Source organism: Anomaloglossus baeobatrachus, chromosome 2 (genome assembly GCF_048569485.1).
Source record: "Anomaloglossus baeobatrachus isolate aAnoBae1 chromosome 2, aAnoBae1.hap1, whole genome shotgun sequence".
NCBI classification, from domain to species: Eukaryota; Metazoa; Chordata; class Amphibia; order Anura; family Aromobatidae; genus Anomaloglossus; species Anomaloglossus baeobatrachus.
Window position 1 is genome coordinate 768,964,883 of NC_134354.1, and position 19,130 is coordinate 768,984,012.

At 49.7% G+C, this 19,130-nt stretch overlaps 1 protein-coding gene across 1 annotated transcript in view; it reads left to right on the forward strand.

The window, feature by feature from the left end:
- The window catches only part of DDIAS (DNA damage induced apoptosis suppressor), a 20,413-nt gene extending 2,160 nt beyond the window's left edge, over window positions 1-18,253 (forward strand). Inside the window, exons 2-5 of the mRNA XM_075334699.1 lie at window positions 4,234-4,392; window positions 9,480-9,635; window positions 11,255-11,372; window positions 15,766-18,253. Of these exons, the coding sequence (XP_075190814.1) occupies window positions 4,280-4,392; window positions 9,480-9,635; window positions 11,255-11,372; window positions 15,766-17,754 (2,376 nt within the window). The 5' untranslated portion in view covers window positions 4,234-4,279 and the 3' untranslated portion in view covers window positions 17,755-18,253. The remainder of the gene's footprint in view (window positions 1-4,233; window positions 4,393-9,479; window positions 9,636-11,254; window positions 11,373-15,765) is intronic.
- The last annotated feature ends 877 nt before the right edge of the window (window positions 18,254-19,130 follow it).

Sequence of the window (19,130 nt, forward strand, 5' to 3'; positions counted from 1 at the left end):
GGGTCCAGACCCCGTTGTGCGGGGGAGACGTGTGATATCTGCAGCCTCAGGCCCCGTTGTGCGGGGGGGACGTGTGATAACTGCAGCCTCAGACCCCGTTGTGCGGGGGAGACGTGTGATATCTGCAGCCTCAGACCCCGTTGTGCGGGGGAGACGTGTGATATCTGCGGCCTCAGACCCCATTGTGCGGGGGGATGTGTGATATCTGCAGCCTCAGACCCCGTTGTGCGGGGGGATGTGTGATAACTGCGGCCTCAGACTCCATTGTGCGGGGGAGACGTGTGATATCTGCAGCCTCAGACCCCGTTGTGCGGGGTGACGTGTGATATCTGCAGCCTCAGACCCCGTTGTGCGGGGAGACGTGTGATATCTGCAGCCTCAGACCCCATTGTGTGGGGAGACGTGTGATATCTGCAGCCTCAGACCCCGTTGTGTGGGGGGACGTGTGATATCTGCAGCCTCAGACCCCGTTGTGCGGGGGGACGTGTGATAACTGCAGCCTCAGACCCCGTTGTGCGGGGGAGACGTGTGATATCTGCAGCCTCAGACCCCGTTGTGTGGGGAGACGTGTGATATCTGCAGCCTCAGACCCCGTTGTGTGGGGGGACGTGTGATATCTGCAGCCTCAGACCCCATTGTGCGTGGGGATGTGTGATATCTGCAGCCTCAGACCCCGTTGTGCGGGGGAGACGTGTGATATCTGCAGCCTCAGGCCCAGTTGTGCGGGGGGGACGTGTGATAACTGCAGCCTCAGACCCCGTTGTGCGGGGGAGACGTGTGATATCTGCAGCCTCAGACCCCATTGTGTGGGGGAGACGTGTGATATCTGCAGCCTCAGACCCCGTTGTGTGGGGGGACGTGTGATATCTGCAGCCTCAGACCCCGTTGTACGGGGGGGACGTGTGATAACTGCAGCCTCAGACCCCGTTGTGCGGGGGAGACGTGTGATATCTGCAGCCTCAGACCCCGTTGTGCGGGGGAGACGTGTGATATCTGCAGCCTCAGACCCTGTTGTGCGGGGAGACGTGTGATATCTGCAGCCTCAGACCCCGTTGTGTGGGGAGACGTGTGATATCTGCAGCCTCAGACCCCGTTGTGCGGGGAGACGTGTGATATCTGCAGCCTCAGACCCCATTGTGTGGGGAGACGTGTGATATCTGCAGCCTCAGACCCCGTTGTGCGGGGGAGACGTGTGATATCTGCAGCCTCAGACCCCATTGTGTGGGGAGACGTGTGATATCTGCAGCCTCAGACCCCGTTGTGTGGGGGGACGTGTGATAACTGCAGCCTCAGACCCCGTTGTGCGGGGGAGACGTGTGATAACTGCAGCCTCAGACCCCATTGTGTGGGGAGACGTGTGATATCTGCAGCCTCAGACCCCATTGTGTGGGGAGACGTGTGATATCTGCAGCCTCAGACCCCGTTGTGCGGGGGAGACGTGTGATATCTGCAGCCTCAGACCCCGTTGTGTGGGGAGACGTGTGATATCTGTAGCCTCAGACCCCGTTGTGTGGGGAGACGTGTGATATCTGCAGCCTCAGACCCCATTGTGCGGGGAGACGTGTGATATCTGTAGCCTCAGACCCCGTTGTGTGGGGGAGACGTGTGATATCTGCAGCCTCAGACCCTGTTGTGTGGGGAGACGTGTGATATCTGCAGCCTCAGACCCCATTGTGCGGGGAAACGTGTGATATCTGCAGCCTCAGACCCCATTGTGCGTGGGGATGTGTGATACCTGCAGCCTCAGACCCCGTTGTGCGGGGGAGACGTGTGATATCTGCAGCCTCAGGCCCCGTTGTGCGGGGGAGACGTGTGATATCTGCAGCCTCAGGCCCCGTTGTGCGGGGGGGACGTGTGATAACTGCAGCCTCAGGCCCCGTTGTGCGGGGGAGACGTGTGATATCTGCAGCCTCAGACCCCGTTGTGCGGGGGAGACGTGTGATATCTGCAGCCTCAGACCCTGTTGTGCGGGGAGACGTGTGATATCTGCAGCCTCAGACCCCGTTGTGTGGGGAGACGTGTGATATCTGCAGCCTCAGACCCCGTTGTGTGGGGAGACGTGTGATATCTGCAGCCTCAGACCCCGTTGTGCGGGGGAAACGTGTGATATCTGCAGCCTCAGACCCCATTGTGCGTGGGGATGTGTGATACCTGCAGCCTCAGACCCCGTTGTGCGGGGGAGACGTGTGATATCTGCAGCCTCAGGCCCCGTTGTGCGGGGGGACGTGTGATAACTGCAGCCTCAGACCCCATTGTGCGGGGGAGACGTGTGATATCTGCAGCCTCAGACCCCGTTGTGTGGGGAGACGTGTGATATCTGCAGCCTCAGACCCCGTTGTGTGGGGAGACGTGTGATATCTGCAGCCTCAGACCCCGTTGTGTGGGGAGACGTGTGATATCTGCAGCCTCAGACCCCGTTGTGCGGGGAGACGTGTGATATCTGCAGCCTCAGACCCCGTTGTGCGGGGAGACGTGTGATATCTGCAGCCTCAGACCCCGTTGTGTTGGGGAGACGTGTGATATCTGCAGCCTCAGACCCCGTTGTGTGGGGAGACGTGTGATATCTGCAGCCTCAGACCCCGTTGTGTGGGGAGACGTGTGATATCTGCAGCCTCAGACCCCGTTGTGCGGGGAGACGTGTGATATCTGCAGCCTCAGACCCCGTTGTGCGGGGAGACGTGTGATATCTGCAGCCTCAGACCCCGTTGTGTGGGGAGACGTGTGATATCTGCAGCCTCAGACCCCGTTGTGTGGGGAGACGTGTGATATCTGCAGCCTCAGACCCCGTTGTGCGGGGAAACGTGTGATATCTGCAGCCTCAGACCCCATTGTGCGTGGGGATGTGTGATACCTGCAGCCTCAGACCCCGTTGTGTGGGGAGACGTGTGATATCTGCAGCCTCAGACCCCGTTGTGTGGGGAGACGTGTGATATCTGCAGCCTCAGACCCCATTGTGCGGGGAGACGTGTGATATCTGCGGCCTCAGACCCCGTTGTGCGGGGAGACGTGTGATATCTGCAGCCTCAGACCCCGTTGTGTGGGAGACGTGTGATATCTGCAGCCTCAGACCCCGTTGTGTGGGGAGACGTGTGATATCTGCAGCCTCAGACCCCGTTGTGTGGGGAGACGTGTGATATCTGCAGCCTCAGGCCCCGTTGTGTGGGGAGACGTGTGATATCTGCAGCCTCAGACCCCGTTGTGTGGGAGACGTGTGATATCTGCAGCCTCAGACCCCGTTGTGTGGGGAGACGTGTGATATCTGCAGCCTCAGACCCCGTTGTGTGGGGAGACGTGTGATATCTGCAGCCTCAGACCCCGTTGTGTGGGGAGACGTGTGATATCTGCAGCCTCAGACCCCGTTGTGCGGGGAGACGTGTGATATCTGCAGCCTCAGACCCCGTTGTGCGGGGAGACGTGTGATATCTGCAGCCTCAGACCCCGTTGTGTGGGGAGACGTGTGATATCTGCAGCCTCAGACCCCGTTGTGTGGGGAGACGTGTGATATCTGCAGCCTCAGACCCCGTTGTGCGGGGAAACGTGTGATATCTGCAGCCTCAGACCCCATTGTGCGTGGGGATGTGTGATACCTGCAGCCTCAGACCCCGTTGTGTGGGGAGACGTGTGATATCTGCAGCCTCAGACCCCGTTGTGTGGGGAGACGTGTGATATCTGCAGCCTCAGACCCCGTTGTGCGGGGAGACGTGTGATATCTGCGGCCTCAGACCTTGTTGTGCGGGGAGACGTGTGATATCTGCAGCCTCAGACCCCGTTGTGTGGGAGACGTGTGATATCTGCAGCCTCAGACCCCGTTGTGTGGGGAGACGTGTGATATCTGCAGCCTCAGACCCCGTTGTGTGGGGAGACGTGTGATATCTGCAGCCTCAGGCCCCGTTGTGTGGGGAGACGTGTGATATCTGCAGCCTCAGACCCCGTTGTGCGGGGAGACGTGTGATATCTGCAGCCTCAGACCCCATTGTGTGGGGAGACGTGTGATATCTGCAGCCTCAGACCCCGTTGTGTGGGGAGACGTGTGATATCTGCAGCCTCAGACCCCGTTGTGCGGGGAGACGTGTGATATCTGCAGCCTCAGACCCCGTTGTGTGGGGAGACGTGTGATATCTGCAGCCTCAGACCCCGTTGTGTGGGGAGACGTGTGATATCTGCAGCCTCAGACCCCGTTGTGTGGGGAGACGTGTGACACCTGCAGCCTTTACATTACAGTTGTTATTGCAGGTCCCGGTGGTCCCCCGTCCTGTTTCGGCCGTCGATTCCCGGCTTTATGAATGGAGGGAGGCGGTTTCTCCTGGGCACGGTGCTCTCCGTCCAGAACAGCGGCTTCATCTATCCGGCCTGCCAGAACTGCTGCTCCCGGCTGAGCCTGACGTCCTGCAGGTAACGCAGCACATACACCCCTGTCATTGTGTAATGCCGCCACCAGAGGGCAGCCATGCCATGTACAATCTCGAATGCTCGCCTGCCATATAACGGTAGAGGTTTCCTATCTGTAACCCCCTGTACAACATCTGCTGGAAAGCAGGACCCCAGCAATGGTGAAAACTGGGGTCTTCAGGTCAGAAAGGTAAGAGAAGAGGAGAAAACCTGTGACCCCATTACCAAATCTTCCCTAATGTGGTCGTCACACTGTTGAGGTGTCAGGTGGAGCCTTGAAGGGGTTTTCTACTTTAAGGAAAAGTGGCCCTTAAACACTTTTACATACATAGCCAAGTAGGTACTCGCCCTCCCTGGGACAATCGCCAGATCCTCACCGCTGCTCCAGTCTCACTGTTTTGGCTGCAGTTGTGACGTCACATCACCGCTGCAACCGAACACTGAGCATGGCAGCTCTGCTGGTGTAGACAGCATAAGGCGCTAAACCCAGTGATCGTCTGCAGCTGTGACATCACCTCGCCGCTGCAGCCAATCACTATGCATGGCAGCTCTGCTGATATAGACAACATAAGGTGCTGAGCCCAGTAATCGGCTGCAGATGTGATGAACATTACCACTGCAGCCGATCACTGAGCATGGCAGCTCTGCTGGTGTAGATAGCATAAGGCGCTGAGCCCAGTGATTGACTGCAGCGGTGATGTCTACTGGCAACGTGATGTCACTGTTGTATTCAAAACACTAAGACCTATGGCAGAGAACTGGTGCTGGATCTGCGGAGGGTGGGACCTGCTGTTTTGTCTTGGCAAAAGCATTTGGGGTCCACTTAAAGAGGAGAGCTAATAGGTTGACCACAATCACAACATATCACTGGAGATGAGGTCACATATGTGATGGCCAGTTCCATCCTCCAGTCTGGTGCTTCTGTTGTACCCGGGCCTTACGTCTATGGCCGGCCTTCTCGGTCTGGCATCTACTGGCTGCTTCTGTTGTACCCGGGCCTTACGTCTATGGCCGGCCTTCTCGGTCTGACATCTACTGACTGCTTCTGTTGTACCCGGGCCTTACGTCTATGGCCGGCCTTCTCGGTCTGACATCTACTGGGTGCTTCTGTTGTACCCGGGCCTTACGTCTATGGCCGGCCTTCTCGGTCTGGCATCTACTGGCTGCTTCTGTTGTACCCGGGCCTTACGTCTATGGCCGGCCTTCTCGGTCTGACATCTACTGACTGCTTCTGTTGTACCCGGGCCTTACGTCTATGGCCGGCCTTCTCGGTCTGACATCTACTGGGTGCTTCTGTTGTACCCGGGCCTTACGTCTATGGCCGGCCTTCTCGGTCTGGCATCTACTGGCTGCTTCTGTTGTACCCGGGCCTTACGTCTATGGCCGGCCTTCTCGGTCTGACATCTACTGGGTGCTTCTGTTGTACCCGGGCCTTATGTCTATGGCCGGCCTTCTCGGTCTGACATCTACTGACTGCTTCTGTTGTACCCGGGCCTCACGTCTATGGCCGGCCTTCTCGGTCTGGCATCTACTGGCTGCTTCTGTTGTACCCGGGCCTTACGTCTATGGCCGGCCTTCTCGGTCTGACATCTACTGGGTGCTTCTGTTGTACCCGGGCCTTACGTCTATGGCCGGCCTTCTCGGTCTGACATCTACTGACTGCTTCTGTTGTACCCGGGCCTCACGTCTATGGCCGGCCTTCTCGGTCTGACATCTACTGACTGCTTCTGTTGTACCCGGGCCTTACGTCTATGGCCGGCCTTCTCGGTCTGACATCTACTGACTGCTTCTGTTGTACCCGGGCCTTACGTCTATGGCCGGCCTTCTCGGTCTGGCATCTACTGGGTGCTTCTGTTGTACCCGGGCCTTACGTCTATGGCCGGCCTTCTCGGTCTGACATCTACTGACTGCTTCTGTTGTACCCGGGCCTTACGTCTATGGCCGGCCTTCTCGGTCTGACATCTACTGGGTGCTTCTGTTGTACCCGGGCCTTACATCTATGGCCGGCCTTCTCGGTCTGACATCTACTGGGTGCTTCTGTTGTACCCGGGCCTTACGTCTATGGCCGGCCTTCTCGGTCTGACATCTACTGACTGCTTCTGTTGTACCCGGGCCTTACGTCTATGGCCGGCCTTCTCGGTCTGACATCTACTGGGTGCTTCTGTTGTACCCGGGCCTCACGTCTATGGCCGGCCTTCTCGGTCTGACATCTACTGGGTGCTTCTGTTGTACCCGGGCCTTACGTCTATGGCCGGCCTTCTCGGTCTGACATCTACTGACTGCTTCTGTTGTACCCGGGCCTTACGTCTATGGCCGGCCTTCTCGGTCTGACATCTACTGGGTGCTTCTGTTGTACCCGGGCCTTACGTCTATGGCCGGCCTTCTCGGTCTGACATCTACTGACTGCTTCTGTTGTACCCGGGCCTTACGTCTATGGCCGGCCTTCTCGGTCTGACATCTACTGGGTGCTTCTGTTGTACCCGGGCCTTACGTCTATGGCCGGCCTTCTCTGTCTGACATCTACTGACTGCTTCTGTTGTACCCGGGCCTCACGTCTATGGCCGGCCCTCTCGGTCTGGCATCTACTGACTGCTTCTGTTGTACCCGGGCCTTACGTCTATGGCCGGCCTTCTCGGTCTGACATCTACTGACTGCTTCTGTTGTACCCGGGCCTTACGTCTATGGCCGGCCTTCTCGGTCTGACATCTACTGGGTGCTTCTGTTGTACCCGGGCCTTACGTCTATGGCCGGCCTTCTCGGTCTGACATCTACTGACTGCTTCTGTTGTACCCGGGCCTTACGTCTATGGCCGGCCTTCTCGGTCTGACATCTACTGGGTGCTTCTGTTGTACCCGGGCCTTACGTCTATGGCCGGCCTTCTCTGTCTGACATCTACTGACTGCTTCTGTTGTACCCGGGCCTCACGTCTATGGCCGGCCCTCTCGGTCTGGCATCTACTGGGTGCTTCTGTTGTACCCGGGCCTTACGTCTATGGCCGGCCTTCTCGGTCTGACATCTACTGACTGCTTCTGTTGTACCCGGGCCTTACGTCTATGGCCGGCCTTCTCGGTCTGACATCTACTGGGTGCTTCTGTTGTACCCGGGCCTTACGTCTATGGCCGGCCTTCTCGGTCTGACATCTACTGACTGCTTCTGTTGTACCCGGGCCTTACGTCTATGGCCGGCCTTCTCGGTCTGACATCTACTGGGTGCTTCTGTTGTACCCGGGCCTTACGTCTATGGCCGGCCTTCTCTGTCTGACATCTACTGACTGCTTCTGTTGTACCCGGGCCTCACGTCTATGGCCGGCCCTCTCGGTCTGGCATCTACTGACTGCTTCTGTTGTACCCGGGCCTTACGTCTATGGCCGGCCTTCTCGGTCTGACATCTACTGGGTGCTTCTGTTGTACCCGGGCCTTACGTCTATGGCCGGTCTTCTCGGTCTGACATCTACTGACTGCTTCTGTTGTACCCGGGCCTCACGTCTATGGCCGGCCTTCTCGGTCTGGCATCTACTGACTGCTTCTGTTGTACCCGGGCCTTACGTCTATGGCCGGCCTTCTCGGTCTGACATCTACTGACTGCTTCTGTTGTACCCGGGCCTTACGTCTATGGCCGGCCTTCTCGGTCTGGCATCTACTGGGTGCTTCTGTTGTACCCGGGCCTTACGTCTATGGCCGGCCTTCTCGGTCTGACATCTACTGGGTGCTTCTGTTGTAACTGGGCCTCACGTCTATGGCCGGTCTTCTTGGTCTGGCATTTACTGGGCGCCTCTGTTGCACTCCCTGTGACTTGCATTGTGCTGACGGGCGAGGTCCAGTAACTTGGCCTCACAGGACGCCATGACCGCACCGATCCACTCCATCTCCCATTCTAGTATTTCGGCACTCAGACATTCTTGCTGTCCCCCCCCGCCCCTCCCCCATTCAAAGTTATGGGGCTAAAGAGATCGGCAAATACTGTGCGCTCTCCGCCAGATCTGTGTATGAATGGACCGGCACCATGCACATGTCTGGTATTGGGGCTCATCATCCTGCAAGTGGACAATCCCTTTAACACACCCTTTTTTTATGATTCATGGACCGAGGAGGATCAAAAAATGCGGAAACCCAAAAAGTAACCAGAGTGACTGGAACCTTAACGAACTTCAGACCTAATCCTGACACACAACTAGAAGAAGCCGTGGGACGAGCCTACGATGACCTGGTCGCCTCGACACAGCCGGAGAACTAAATATTCTCACAGATAGAAATATAAGAAAAGCTAATCTGCCTCGGAGCAATCCCAAAGATATAGATAGCCCCCCACATGTAAAGACTACCGTGATATAGGAAAACACAAAACAAAGCTAGAAAACAGATTCAGCAAAGATGAGGCACAAACTATCTTTATAGGAAAGGATAGGAAAGAGCATTGACTGCAGCTGTAAAAAGCCTAAATCTCAGCACGCCTGACGTGGAAAAACCCTGAGACCACACAGCCTCTCCCCCACTATATCAGTACTCTGATGTTACTGGGATCCAAAAACACTAGTATAGATGAGGGACTGAATTAATACCAAGCTTGACAAAACACAATACATTGCAGAATCATGGAGCTAAGTATACAGACACTTCCAGCAATGACTGATCCAACTCCACCAAGAACTCCACATAGGCAAAATAGGAATCAAGCATTAGTATCAAAGCAGAAAAAAATCAACAAGAAAGTGGAAACAATAAGCAGAGGTACAAGACCAACTTATCTGAGAGGAGTTCTGTTAGAGAGCAGAATGTCCTTAACACACAGGAAATCAATTGAGCACCGGCAAATAACAGGAGAAAACTACTCCGTTATATAGTCTCAATCTGAAAGGCCTGATTGCCAGTCCTCCATAGGTGTGTGGCTCTCATTCCACAATTCAACTGCACTGCCAGCACTGACCACAAGAGGGAGCCCCAAACTGGAAAATGTATTCACAACACCCGTTTCTTCCGGAGTAGGTGCAGACTACACTGGCGTCTTGTACTGCTCTGGTATCTATTCTCTCCATATAGATTTGCTGAGGCCATATCACATACTGAGCACCGCTCTTGTCCTCCCTCCTCCAGGTACGAGTGTCACAAATGTGGCTGCACCTATAAAGACGCCGCGCACCGATATAAGCTGAGCGTGAAGGTGTCGGAGGAGAACCGGCTTCACGTCATCACCGTCTTTGGAAAATGTTTGGAAAAGATTTTTGGCGCCAGCGCTGACTTTGTGCACAGGTGAGATACACGATATCCGCAGGCCGGTAGGATATGCCCTGTGTAGGAGCTGTGTACACTATTGTATACCATTGATGGGACCCGGCCTGGCTCCGATCACGAATCGCTCACCCCTCACAAATGTTATGTCCGGACCCTTGGGGTGAAGGTGGGGCTTTATTTGTGCAGCAGATGAATAATATAAGAATTGGACTGTACGGGGGGATCACATCCGGCATTCCCCGCGTGTCACTCCTTGCTTTTCGTCTTATCTTACCTGTACATTTCTTCATTTCCATTTTGATTGTCTGTGTGTGTGTTCTCGTCGGCGGTGATTTGTGGCTGCACGTATTGTTATTACACTTTGTACCGCAGCCTCGTCTCCTCCCGCAGATAAGATGATTTTTCTGACAAATGTTTTCCCCTTTTTATTCAAACAACTTGTTTATGCAACGAGAACATCTTCTGAGGCGGATTTTATGTTCTCTTTAATGGAAAATGTCAAAACTGTTTCCTCACATGAACCTGAATATGCATCGAAAAGCTGTAAATCCAGCAGAACTGTACAAATACTGCTAGACTCGCAGGATCCACCATTCACAATAGGTGATGCCACAGCTCACCTCCTCCTCCTCCTGTACAATGACTGATAAAACCTCCATATATACAGCAGATATCTCAGGATCCACCGTTCACAGTAGGTGATGTCATAACTCCCTTCCTCCCCCTGTACAATGTCTGATAACACCTGATCCACCATTCACAATAGATGTCACAGCTCACCTTCTCCTCCTGCTGTACAATAACAACACATAATCCAGCATTCACAATAGATGTCACAGCTCACCCACTCCCTGCTCCTATACAATGACTGATATTGTCTCTATATAAAGCTGATAACACAGGATTCATCATCCACAATAGGTGATGTCACAGCTCACCTCCTCCCCCTGATATATAATGATTGATAACACCTCCTATGTACAATAGATGCACAGGATCCACCATTCCCAATATATGATGTCACAGCTCACCTCCTTCTCCTGCTGTACAATGACTGATAACACAAGATCCACCATTCACAATAGGAGGTGTCACAGCTCACCTCCTGTACAATGACTGATAATACCTTTATATACAGTAGATAGCACAGGATCCACCATTTACCATAGATGTCACAGCTCACCTCCTCCCCCTATTGTATAATGAATAACACCTCCTATATACAGTAGATGCACAGGATCCACCATTCCCAATATATGATGTCACAGTTCACCTCCTTCTCCTGCTGTACAATGACTGATAACACAGGATCCACCATTCACAATAGGAGGTGTCACACCTCACCTCCTGTACAATGACTGATAACATCTCTACATACAGTAGCTAACACAGGATCCATCACTTACAATAGGTAATGTCACAGCTCACCTCCTCCCCCTGCTGTACAGTGACTGATAACACCTCTATATACAGTAGATAACAAAGGATTCACTATCCACAATACGTGATGTCACAGCTCACCTCCTCCTCCTGTATAATAACTCCCAGCACAGGTCACAAGTTTTCTTTAGTTGTAATCAGTAAATATTATACTGTATATAGTTATCCTGTCTCTTTGTATTTTCCTTTTTTTCCAGTCATTTACAGGTTTCTTCCCAAGTTTCTGGGGAGCAAGAACATGACCGAGCTCAGGATCTGTTCTTCCAGGCGGCTGAACGGTGCCTTATTGGTAGAAGCTTCATATTTGCTGTCAAGGTAAAATGATGGTGTCCTGATGTCACCCGTCAGTATTAAAATTCGGAGCTCAATGCTAAGATGAAATGTTTTCTGCATTTAGCTTCATAGCCATCGGTTTTGTTCTTTGAGGCGAATGTTCATCCATGACCAGCATTTTATTTGCCTGCTGCCACCACTAGGGGGAGCTGAGGTGCTTCTTTTCTACAATGGAATTATATGGGGGCAAAGCTCCCCCTAGTGGTGACTGCAGGCAGCTAATATTTTTACATTGATTGTAGGAAGGAAAGCCGGAGATTTAAAGCTTAAATCATCACTGAATGTTGGGGAAAATGTCACTAGGCTTTTCCCCTATAAGCTGCGGCCACCACCAGGCTCTTATATACAGTATTCTGAAATGCTGTATATAAGAGCCCAGGCCGCTGTGTAGAACGTAAAAACGACCATTATTATACTCGCCTCAGGGGCGGTTGGGTCCGATGGGCGTCACTGCTCTCGGTCTGGTACCTCCTCCATCTTGTGCAGTCACCGTCCTCCTTTCCAGCTCCGCGTGGAGGATGCGTCCTACGTCATCCACACAGAGGCCTCGATGGCACGCCTGCGCTTGTGCACTTTGATGTTGTCTTGTGCAGTCAAATCTCCAGCCAGGGACTTTAACACTTTCTCATCTTGTGAACTGAGCCCCACATTCCATATCAATCAGATGACGGCTGTACTACACAGCTGGCATCTGCCTGTAACATCAGCGATCGGAGCTGAGCTGCAGCCACTGGTATTTAATATTGGCAGTTATGGAGGTCACAACAATTCAGGTGCCTATGGATTGTCACGGTGTCTGGGCTTCACAGACCTATTCAGAAAGCCCCTGTGAGAAATAAGGTAGGATCCTTACCCCTCCCGGGCGCCTTGCCGAATGCTTGTGAAGCCCAGACACGGGGGCATTTCACTATATAGAGCAATCGATCAGACAATTGCAGACTTTAGTTCCCTAAAAGAAAAAAAAAAAGTATTAAAAAAAATGAACATTCAAAATCGCCTCCCACCCCCTTTTCCTGCTTTGAAAATGAAGACATTTTAAAAAAATTAAACACATTTGATATCCTTATGTCTTTAAATCAACAGTGTGTCAAAATCAAAAATTATTTAATCTCTGTAAACGCCATAAAGAAAAAATACTACAATTTACATCTTTTATTTGCTGCACCGTCACACAAAAAAACATTGAATATACCCCAAATTGGTATCAGTAAAAATATTGCCTCTCCACGCAAAATTAAGCCTTCGCACGGCCCTCTCGGCGGGACAATTACAAGTTACCAGTCTCTGAGAATGATGGCACAAGTTAGGATTATATTACTTCTGTTTTATGTATTTATGTGTGTGTATATATGTGTGTATGTATGTATGTATGTATGTGTGTATATATATATATATATATATATATATATATATATATATTACACACATATATACACAGTTTATACATTTTTTATATATATATATATAAAAAAAAATGTATAAAATGTGTGTGTGTGTGTATATATATATATATATATATATATATATATATATATATATATATAATATTATATGCAGCTCAGGCAAAAATGCAGAGACCACTTCCAAATTGTCAGTTTTTCTGATTTTTCTCTTTTATATTTTTGAGTAACATGTAACTGGTTCTTTTATTCTATAAACTACTGGCAACATGTCTCCAAATATCCAAGCAATACATTTTGTATATATTTTCTGAATGAGAAATTATCAAAATGACAAAACAGTGCATTGCTTTCAGACCTCTCAGACTGCTTTTGGGCGACCTTATGCCACTCCTGGTGCAAAATTGTAAGCAGTTTGTCTTTGATGGCTTGTGACTATCCATCTTCCTCTTGATTACATTCAAGAGGTTTTCAATGGGGTTCAGGTCTGGAGATTGGGCTGGTTATGACAGGGTATTGATGCGGTGGTCCTTCATCCACACATTGATTGCCTAGCTGTGTGGCATGGCACATTATCCTGCTGGAAAAACCAGTCCCCAGAGTTGGGGAACATTGCCTGAGCAGAAGGAAGCAACTGTTTTTCCAGGATAACCTTCTATGTGGGCGTCCTTCGCAAAGATTAAACTGCCCAATTCCAGCCATGCTGAAGCATCCCCAGATCATCACCAATCCTCCACCAAATTTCACAGTGGGTGCAAAACACTGTGGCTGGTACGCCTCTCCAGGTCTCCGTCTAACCATTAGACAACCAGGTATTGGGCAAAGCTGAAAATTAGGCAAAGAAAATTCAACAAACATCTTTGTGAAGGACGTATGAATCAAGCCGCATACAAGGTTATCCTGGAAAAACAGTTGCTTCCTTCTGCTCAGGCAATGTTCCCAAACTCTGAGGACTGTTTTTTTCCAGCAGGACAATGCGCCATACCACACAGTTAGGTCAATCAATGTGTGGATGAAGGACCACCACATCAAAACCCTGTCATGGCCAGCCCAATCTCCAGACCTGAACCCCATGAAAACCTCTGGAATATAATCAAGAGGAAGATGGATAGTCACAAGCCATCAAACAAAGAAGAACTGCTTATATTATTGCACCAGGAGGGGCATAAGGTCACCCAAAAGCAGTGTGACAGACTGGTGGAAAGCGGCCAAGACCATGAAAGCTGGGATTAAAAATCATGGTTATTCCACAAAATATTGATTTCTGAATCTTCCTGAGGTAAAACATTATTAGTATTGTTGTTTCTAAATGATTATGAACTTGTTATGCATTATTTGAGGTCTGAAAGCAATGCCTTTTTTTGTTTTTTTCACTGTGCATTATGTCCATTGTTTTGTTATTTTCACCATTTGTCATTTTCAGAAAATAAATACAAAATTTATTGCTTTGAAATTCGGAGACGTCGTCAGTAGTTTATAGAATAAAAGAACAATTTACATTTTATTCAAAAATATAAAGAGAAAAATCAGAAAAACTGACAATTTGGAAGTAGTCTCCTAATTTTTACCAGAGCTGTATATATAAATTTATTAATAATATTTTTCATTATTATTTATTATATATTATATTATTAACCCCTTCAGCCCCCGGGCACTTTCCGTTTTTGCGTTTTTGTTTTTTGCTCCTTTTCCTCCGAGAGCCGTAACTTTTTTTATTCCGTCAATCTTGCCATATGAGAGCTTGTTTTTTGCGGGACGAGTTGTACTTTTAAATGAAACCATAGGTTTTACCATATATTGTACTGGAAAACAGCAAAAAAAGTGTAATCGCACAATAGTTTTTGGGATGTTTTTTTCACAGTGTTCACTATATGATAAAACTGATGTATCTATGTGATGCCTGAGGTCGGTGCGAGTTTGTAGACACCAAACATGTATAGGTTTACTTGTATCTAAGGGTTAAAAAAAATTCACAAGTTTGTCCAATAAAAGTGGCGCACGTTTTGCGCCATTTTCCGAAACACGTAGCGTTCTTATTTTTCGGGATCTATGGCTCAGTGATGGCTTATTTTTTGCGACTCGAGCTGACATTTATAATGGTACCATTTTTGCGCAGATGCTACGTTTTGATCGCCTGTTATTGCATTTTGCGTAAAACTTGCGGCGACCAAAAAACGTAATTTTGGCGTTTGGAATTTTTTTGCCACTACGCCGTTTACCAATCAGATTAATTGATTTTATATTTTGATAGATCGGGCATTTCTGAACGCGGCGATACCAAATATGTGTATATTTATTTATTTTTTAACCCTTTCATTTTCAATGGGGGGAAAGGGGGGTGATTTGAACTTTTAGGTTTTTTTTTTTTTGTTTGTTTTTTTTAAACTTTTTTTTTTACTTTTTTTTTTTATTTTACTAGTCCCCCTAGGGGGTTATAGCGATCAGCAATCCGATCGCTATTATCTATCTGCTGATCACAGCAATACAGCTGTAAACAGCAGATTCAGTCACTTTGTTTTTCCCTCTGCTCTCGGCCGAGGGAAAACGAAAGTGAAACTTCGTAGCTGCAGGCGTCATCAAATGACCCTGTGCTACGATGGCAACCACCGATAGTCACGTGATAACACACGTGACTTCCGGTGGGGGCGGCGGTAAGTAAAAAACATGGCCGTGCGCATTTAGATTTTGCTGCCAGACTTTGGCAGAAAGATTTAAGGGGTTAATGGCCGCGGGTGGAAGCGATTCCACCCGCGGCTAGCAGGCACACATGTCAGCTGTTGAAAACAGCTGATATGTGTGCCGATCCACGCCGCCTGCCCGCGGCAAGGGGCGGGGCTTAACGGGACACGATCTTGGACGGATAGATCTGTCCAAGGTCGTGAAGGGGTTAATACATTATTATTATTATTATTATTATTTATTATTATTTTTTTTTTTTACCTTCTTCTTCTTCTTTTTTTTTTTTTTTTGCTCAGATTCCAGGAAATTTTGCCAGAAGCAATTCCTTTTCTCACTCGAATTCGCAGGGGAACCTGGTTGCTTGTCAGATTATTCTCCTCCGTGAAGACCCAATGAGCTGCACCGTCCTGAGTTATTTCAATCAGCTGGTGGCATCCGCATTGAGCAACAAATCCATCCACCCGAAGAGCGATGTCTCCACTGACACCACAAACGGATATCTGAGTGATCAGGGCTGTTCTGAGAGCAGCTCCGGCCTTTACCAGAGCTGGAATCATTACGCTGATTACTGGCAGCAGTCCCTTGGCTTGGTGTCCTCATCCACGGGCAGCACGTTAGATGAATGTCAATGCTGCAATTACAGGCAAAGTGATGGTAGCCGGGCAGAGCAGGCACCGTACACTACACAATATATGAAGGAAAAACTGAAAGGTACAGATATGACCGGTCATTCCTCCAGCTCTTCAAGTGTTAAAAGTTCTCCCTCTAAACACACTATTACCCGCAGCCCTCAAACCTCCTCGCACTTTCATAGTTTTGCATCCAAATCAGAAATGGCTCCTGGACAAGAATCGCAGAACGTCTGTAAATCAGGAAGCCGCCCGAGCCAAAGCTGTTCAGCTCTCTCCATGCAGTTCCCTCCCCAGACAGCTGAAACGCATCAAGCCATGGAGGAAATTTGGGAAGAGTTCCCATTCTCCGAAAGCCTGAGCGAGTTCATAGCCAAAATCGAAGACGATGAGGGCGTAACTCATCTCTCCAGCGCTAACAAAAGCAAAATGATAGCTGAGGAAGTTCTAGGCGCACAGATAACTCAGAATGATGGAACAGGAATGATCAAAGCATCACGCCGCCACAGTAAATCCATCACGTGCAACTTCAGCCATCACCCTAAAGGTTCCACAACGGATGACACCATCTTAGCCGATCAGACCTTCCCTTCTACCATTTTGAGATGTTTCCAAGAATTAGAATCTTTTGAGAAGAATGATCTTGTTTCAAGAAACTCAATCCAGAATCAAAGAAGTCCAACGTATCTGAAGACGCTCTCGAATAGATCATTCAGCGATGATGGCTGCAGTTCTGTAGACCATGTAGACAATTTCTGGTTGTCATCAGAAAAGGAAATTTCTCGTGGAAGTGTAGATCAACCAAAAAGTTCAGGTGTGGACATGGCGACGGTATCTCAGGTGATCATATCCGCCATGGCTGATGACGGCTATGATGCTTCTGCAGACCTCTTTGAAGCCAGCAATAATCTAGAAGATGGTAGCAGCATCCTCAAATCTCCGAATAGAAGACTCCAGCTCTGTACAACCGATTCTCCCTGCACAGAAGTCCTTCCATATCTGCATAAAGATTCTCGTATAAGTATCTGCTCCTTGTCGGAGAATTGTAACACATGGAATAACATGACCATGGGAGGCTTCCTCCCCAATTTACAGTCCACTCCAGTACTGAGACGGCGTTCAGAAAGCGGGAGACTTACTGTTGGCTCTTGGCGCTTTAATGTGGCGTCCAGTTCCAAATCTACTTTTTCTGTGAGGACCAAATCTAGTAGCACAATTGGACATATTGTAGTCAAGAACACTAAGCGACGGAAATCCACCGTGATTTTTGGACTCTCGGAGAATGGTTCCTTTTGGTCTCCAGATTTATCCCCGTTTTCACATTTCGAGGGGTCAACAATTCTTGTCTCGAAGAACAGAAGGAGACTTTTGGCCCTCGAACCTCAGGAGAGAGCGACCTCTTCGGAAAGAAAAGAGAACTCTGATGGCCAAAGACGAGGATGTGACGATGACCTGACGTGTACCGTAAAGAGAATCGACCGTAGGGAAAATCGAAGGGAAGAGTCAATGAAACATGGCGGTGATACACTGGATAACGTCGAGAATCGCTCTGCTATAAACAGTGAAGATCTACTTCTTCCAACCAATTGGTCCCCAGAGCTGTTCTCTGAAAAGTCGGATATTTCTCGTGACTGTCTTCAGAAGCGTTTATTTTAACGGAAAGCTTGTGCCTATTTATAGTCCTACCATTAGCATGACCTGTATGATCATAGCTATCTGATGGCACGCGGGGGCTTGCTGAAGATCTCCATGCCTGCCATGGTGGTGCTCTTATGAAGACAAGCCTGTGGCTGGGCTTCATAGGAGACTATTTTTACTGTATATTGCATTATTTAGTAGAAATGATCAGATGATCGAGGTTCAGGTCCCCTAAATGAACTAAAAAATATAAAACAAAAAATTCAAACTACCCCCTTTTTTCTCATTTAAAATAAAGAAACTAAAATATATTAAATTAACCCGATTGGTAAATGCTTTAATAAGAAATAAACCTGAACCGTCTCTTTAAGTCTTTCACTTTTGAATGAGTCTTCGTGCTTCCGATTGGTTGAAAGGATGGCAGTTATTGCCATATATGGTCAGGCAATCCAAGGTCCATTAAAGGACCTCAGAGGTGGTGTTTTTTTGTTTTGTTTTTTTTTTTTTTTATATGTATTACCTATTGTTATAGTTTACATAGATTTTCTTTGTCGCTCCATTGGGAGACCCAGACAATTGGGTGTATAGCTTCTGCCTCCGGAGGCCACACAAAGTATTACACTTTAAAAAGTGTAACCCCTCCCCTCTGCTATACACCCTCCCGTGCATCACGGGCTCATCAGTTTTTATGCTTTGTGTTGAAGGAGGCACACATGCACACAATGCTCCACATTTTAGTCAGCAGCAGCTGCTGATTATATCGGATGGAAGAAAAGAGGGCCCCTAACAGGGCCCCCGGCATGCTCCCTTCTCACCCCACTCAGGTCGGCGGTGTTGTTAAGGTTGAGGTACCCATTGCGGGTACACAGGCAGGAGCCACATGCCGTTTTCCTTCCCCATCCCTTAGGGGTTCTGGGGAAGTGGGATCCTAACCGGTCATCCAGCCACTGGGACCGGGCTCCCTCCGCAGCCCCTGGGGGAATCTGCTGGACAGGAGACGGAGTATCGTCAGGGACATGGCCCTGCATCTACAGGTACTCTGTGTCCCCGTTGGGACGGCGCATGAAGCACCTTGGCCTCAGACGCAGCTGCGACTGCGGTGTGGATTTTTTGTCTGGGACTACCGCGCCGACCGTGCCTGTTTGTCGGCCGCGGTTTATACTTTAGTCCCCGGCTTTTGCGGCCTAGTGTGTTAAACTCCCGCCCCTGAGCCTGCCAGTCAGGGAGAAAGGCGGGACAGTCGGTATGATGCCGACAGTGAGGGCTGGAGCACACTTCGCTGTCCTCCGCCCCCCTCACTGATCTCTATGGGCCACCAGGTTCCCGCACTTTTGCGGTTCCGCCCACGGCTCTCTCCTCCCCTCGGAACGCCGGCAGCCATTGTTATAATTCTG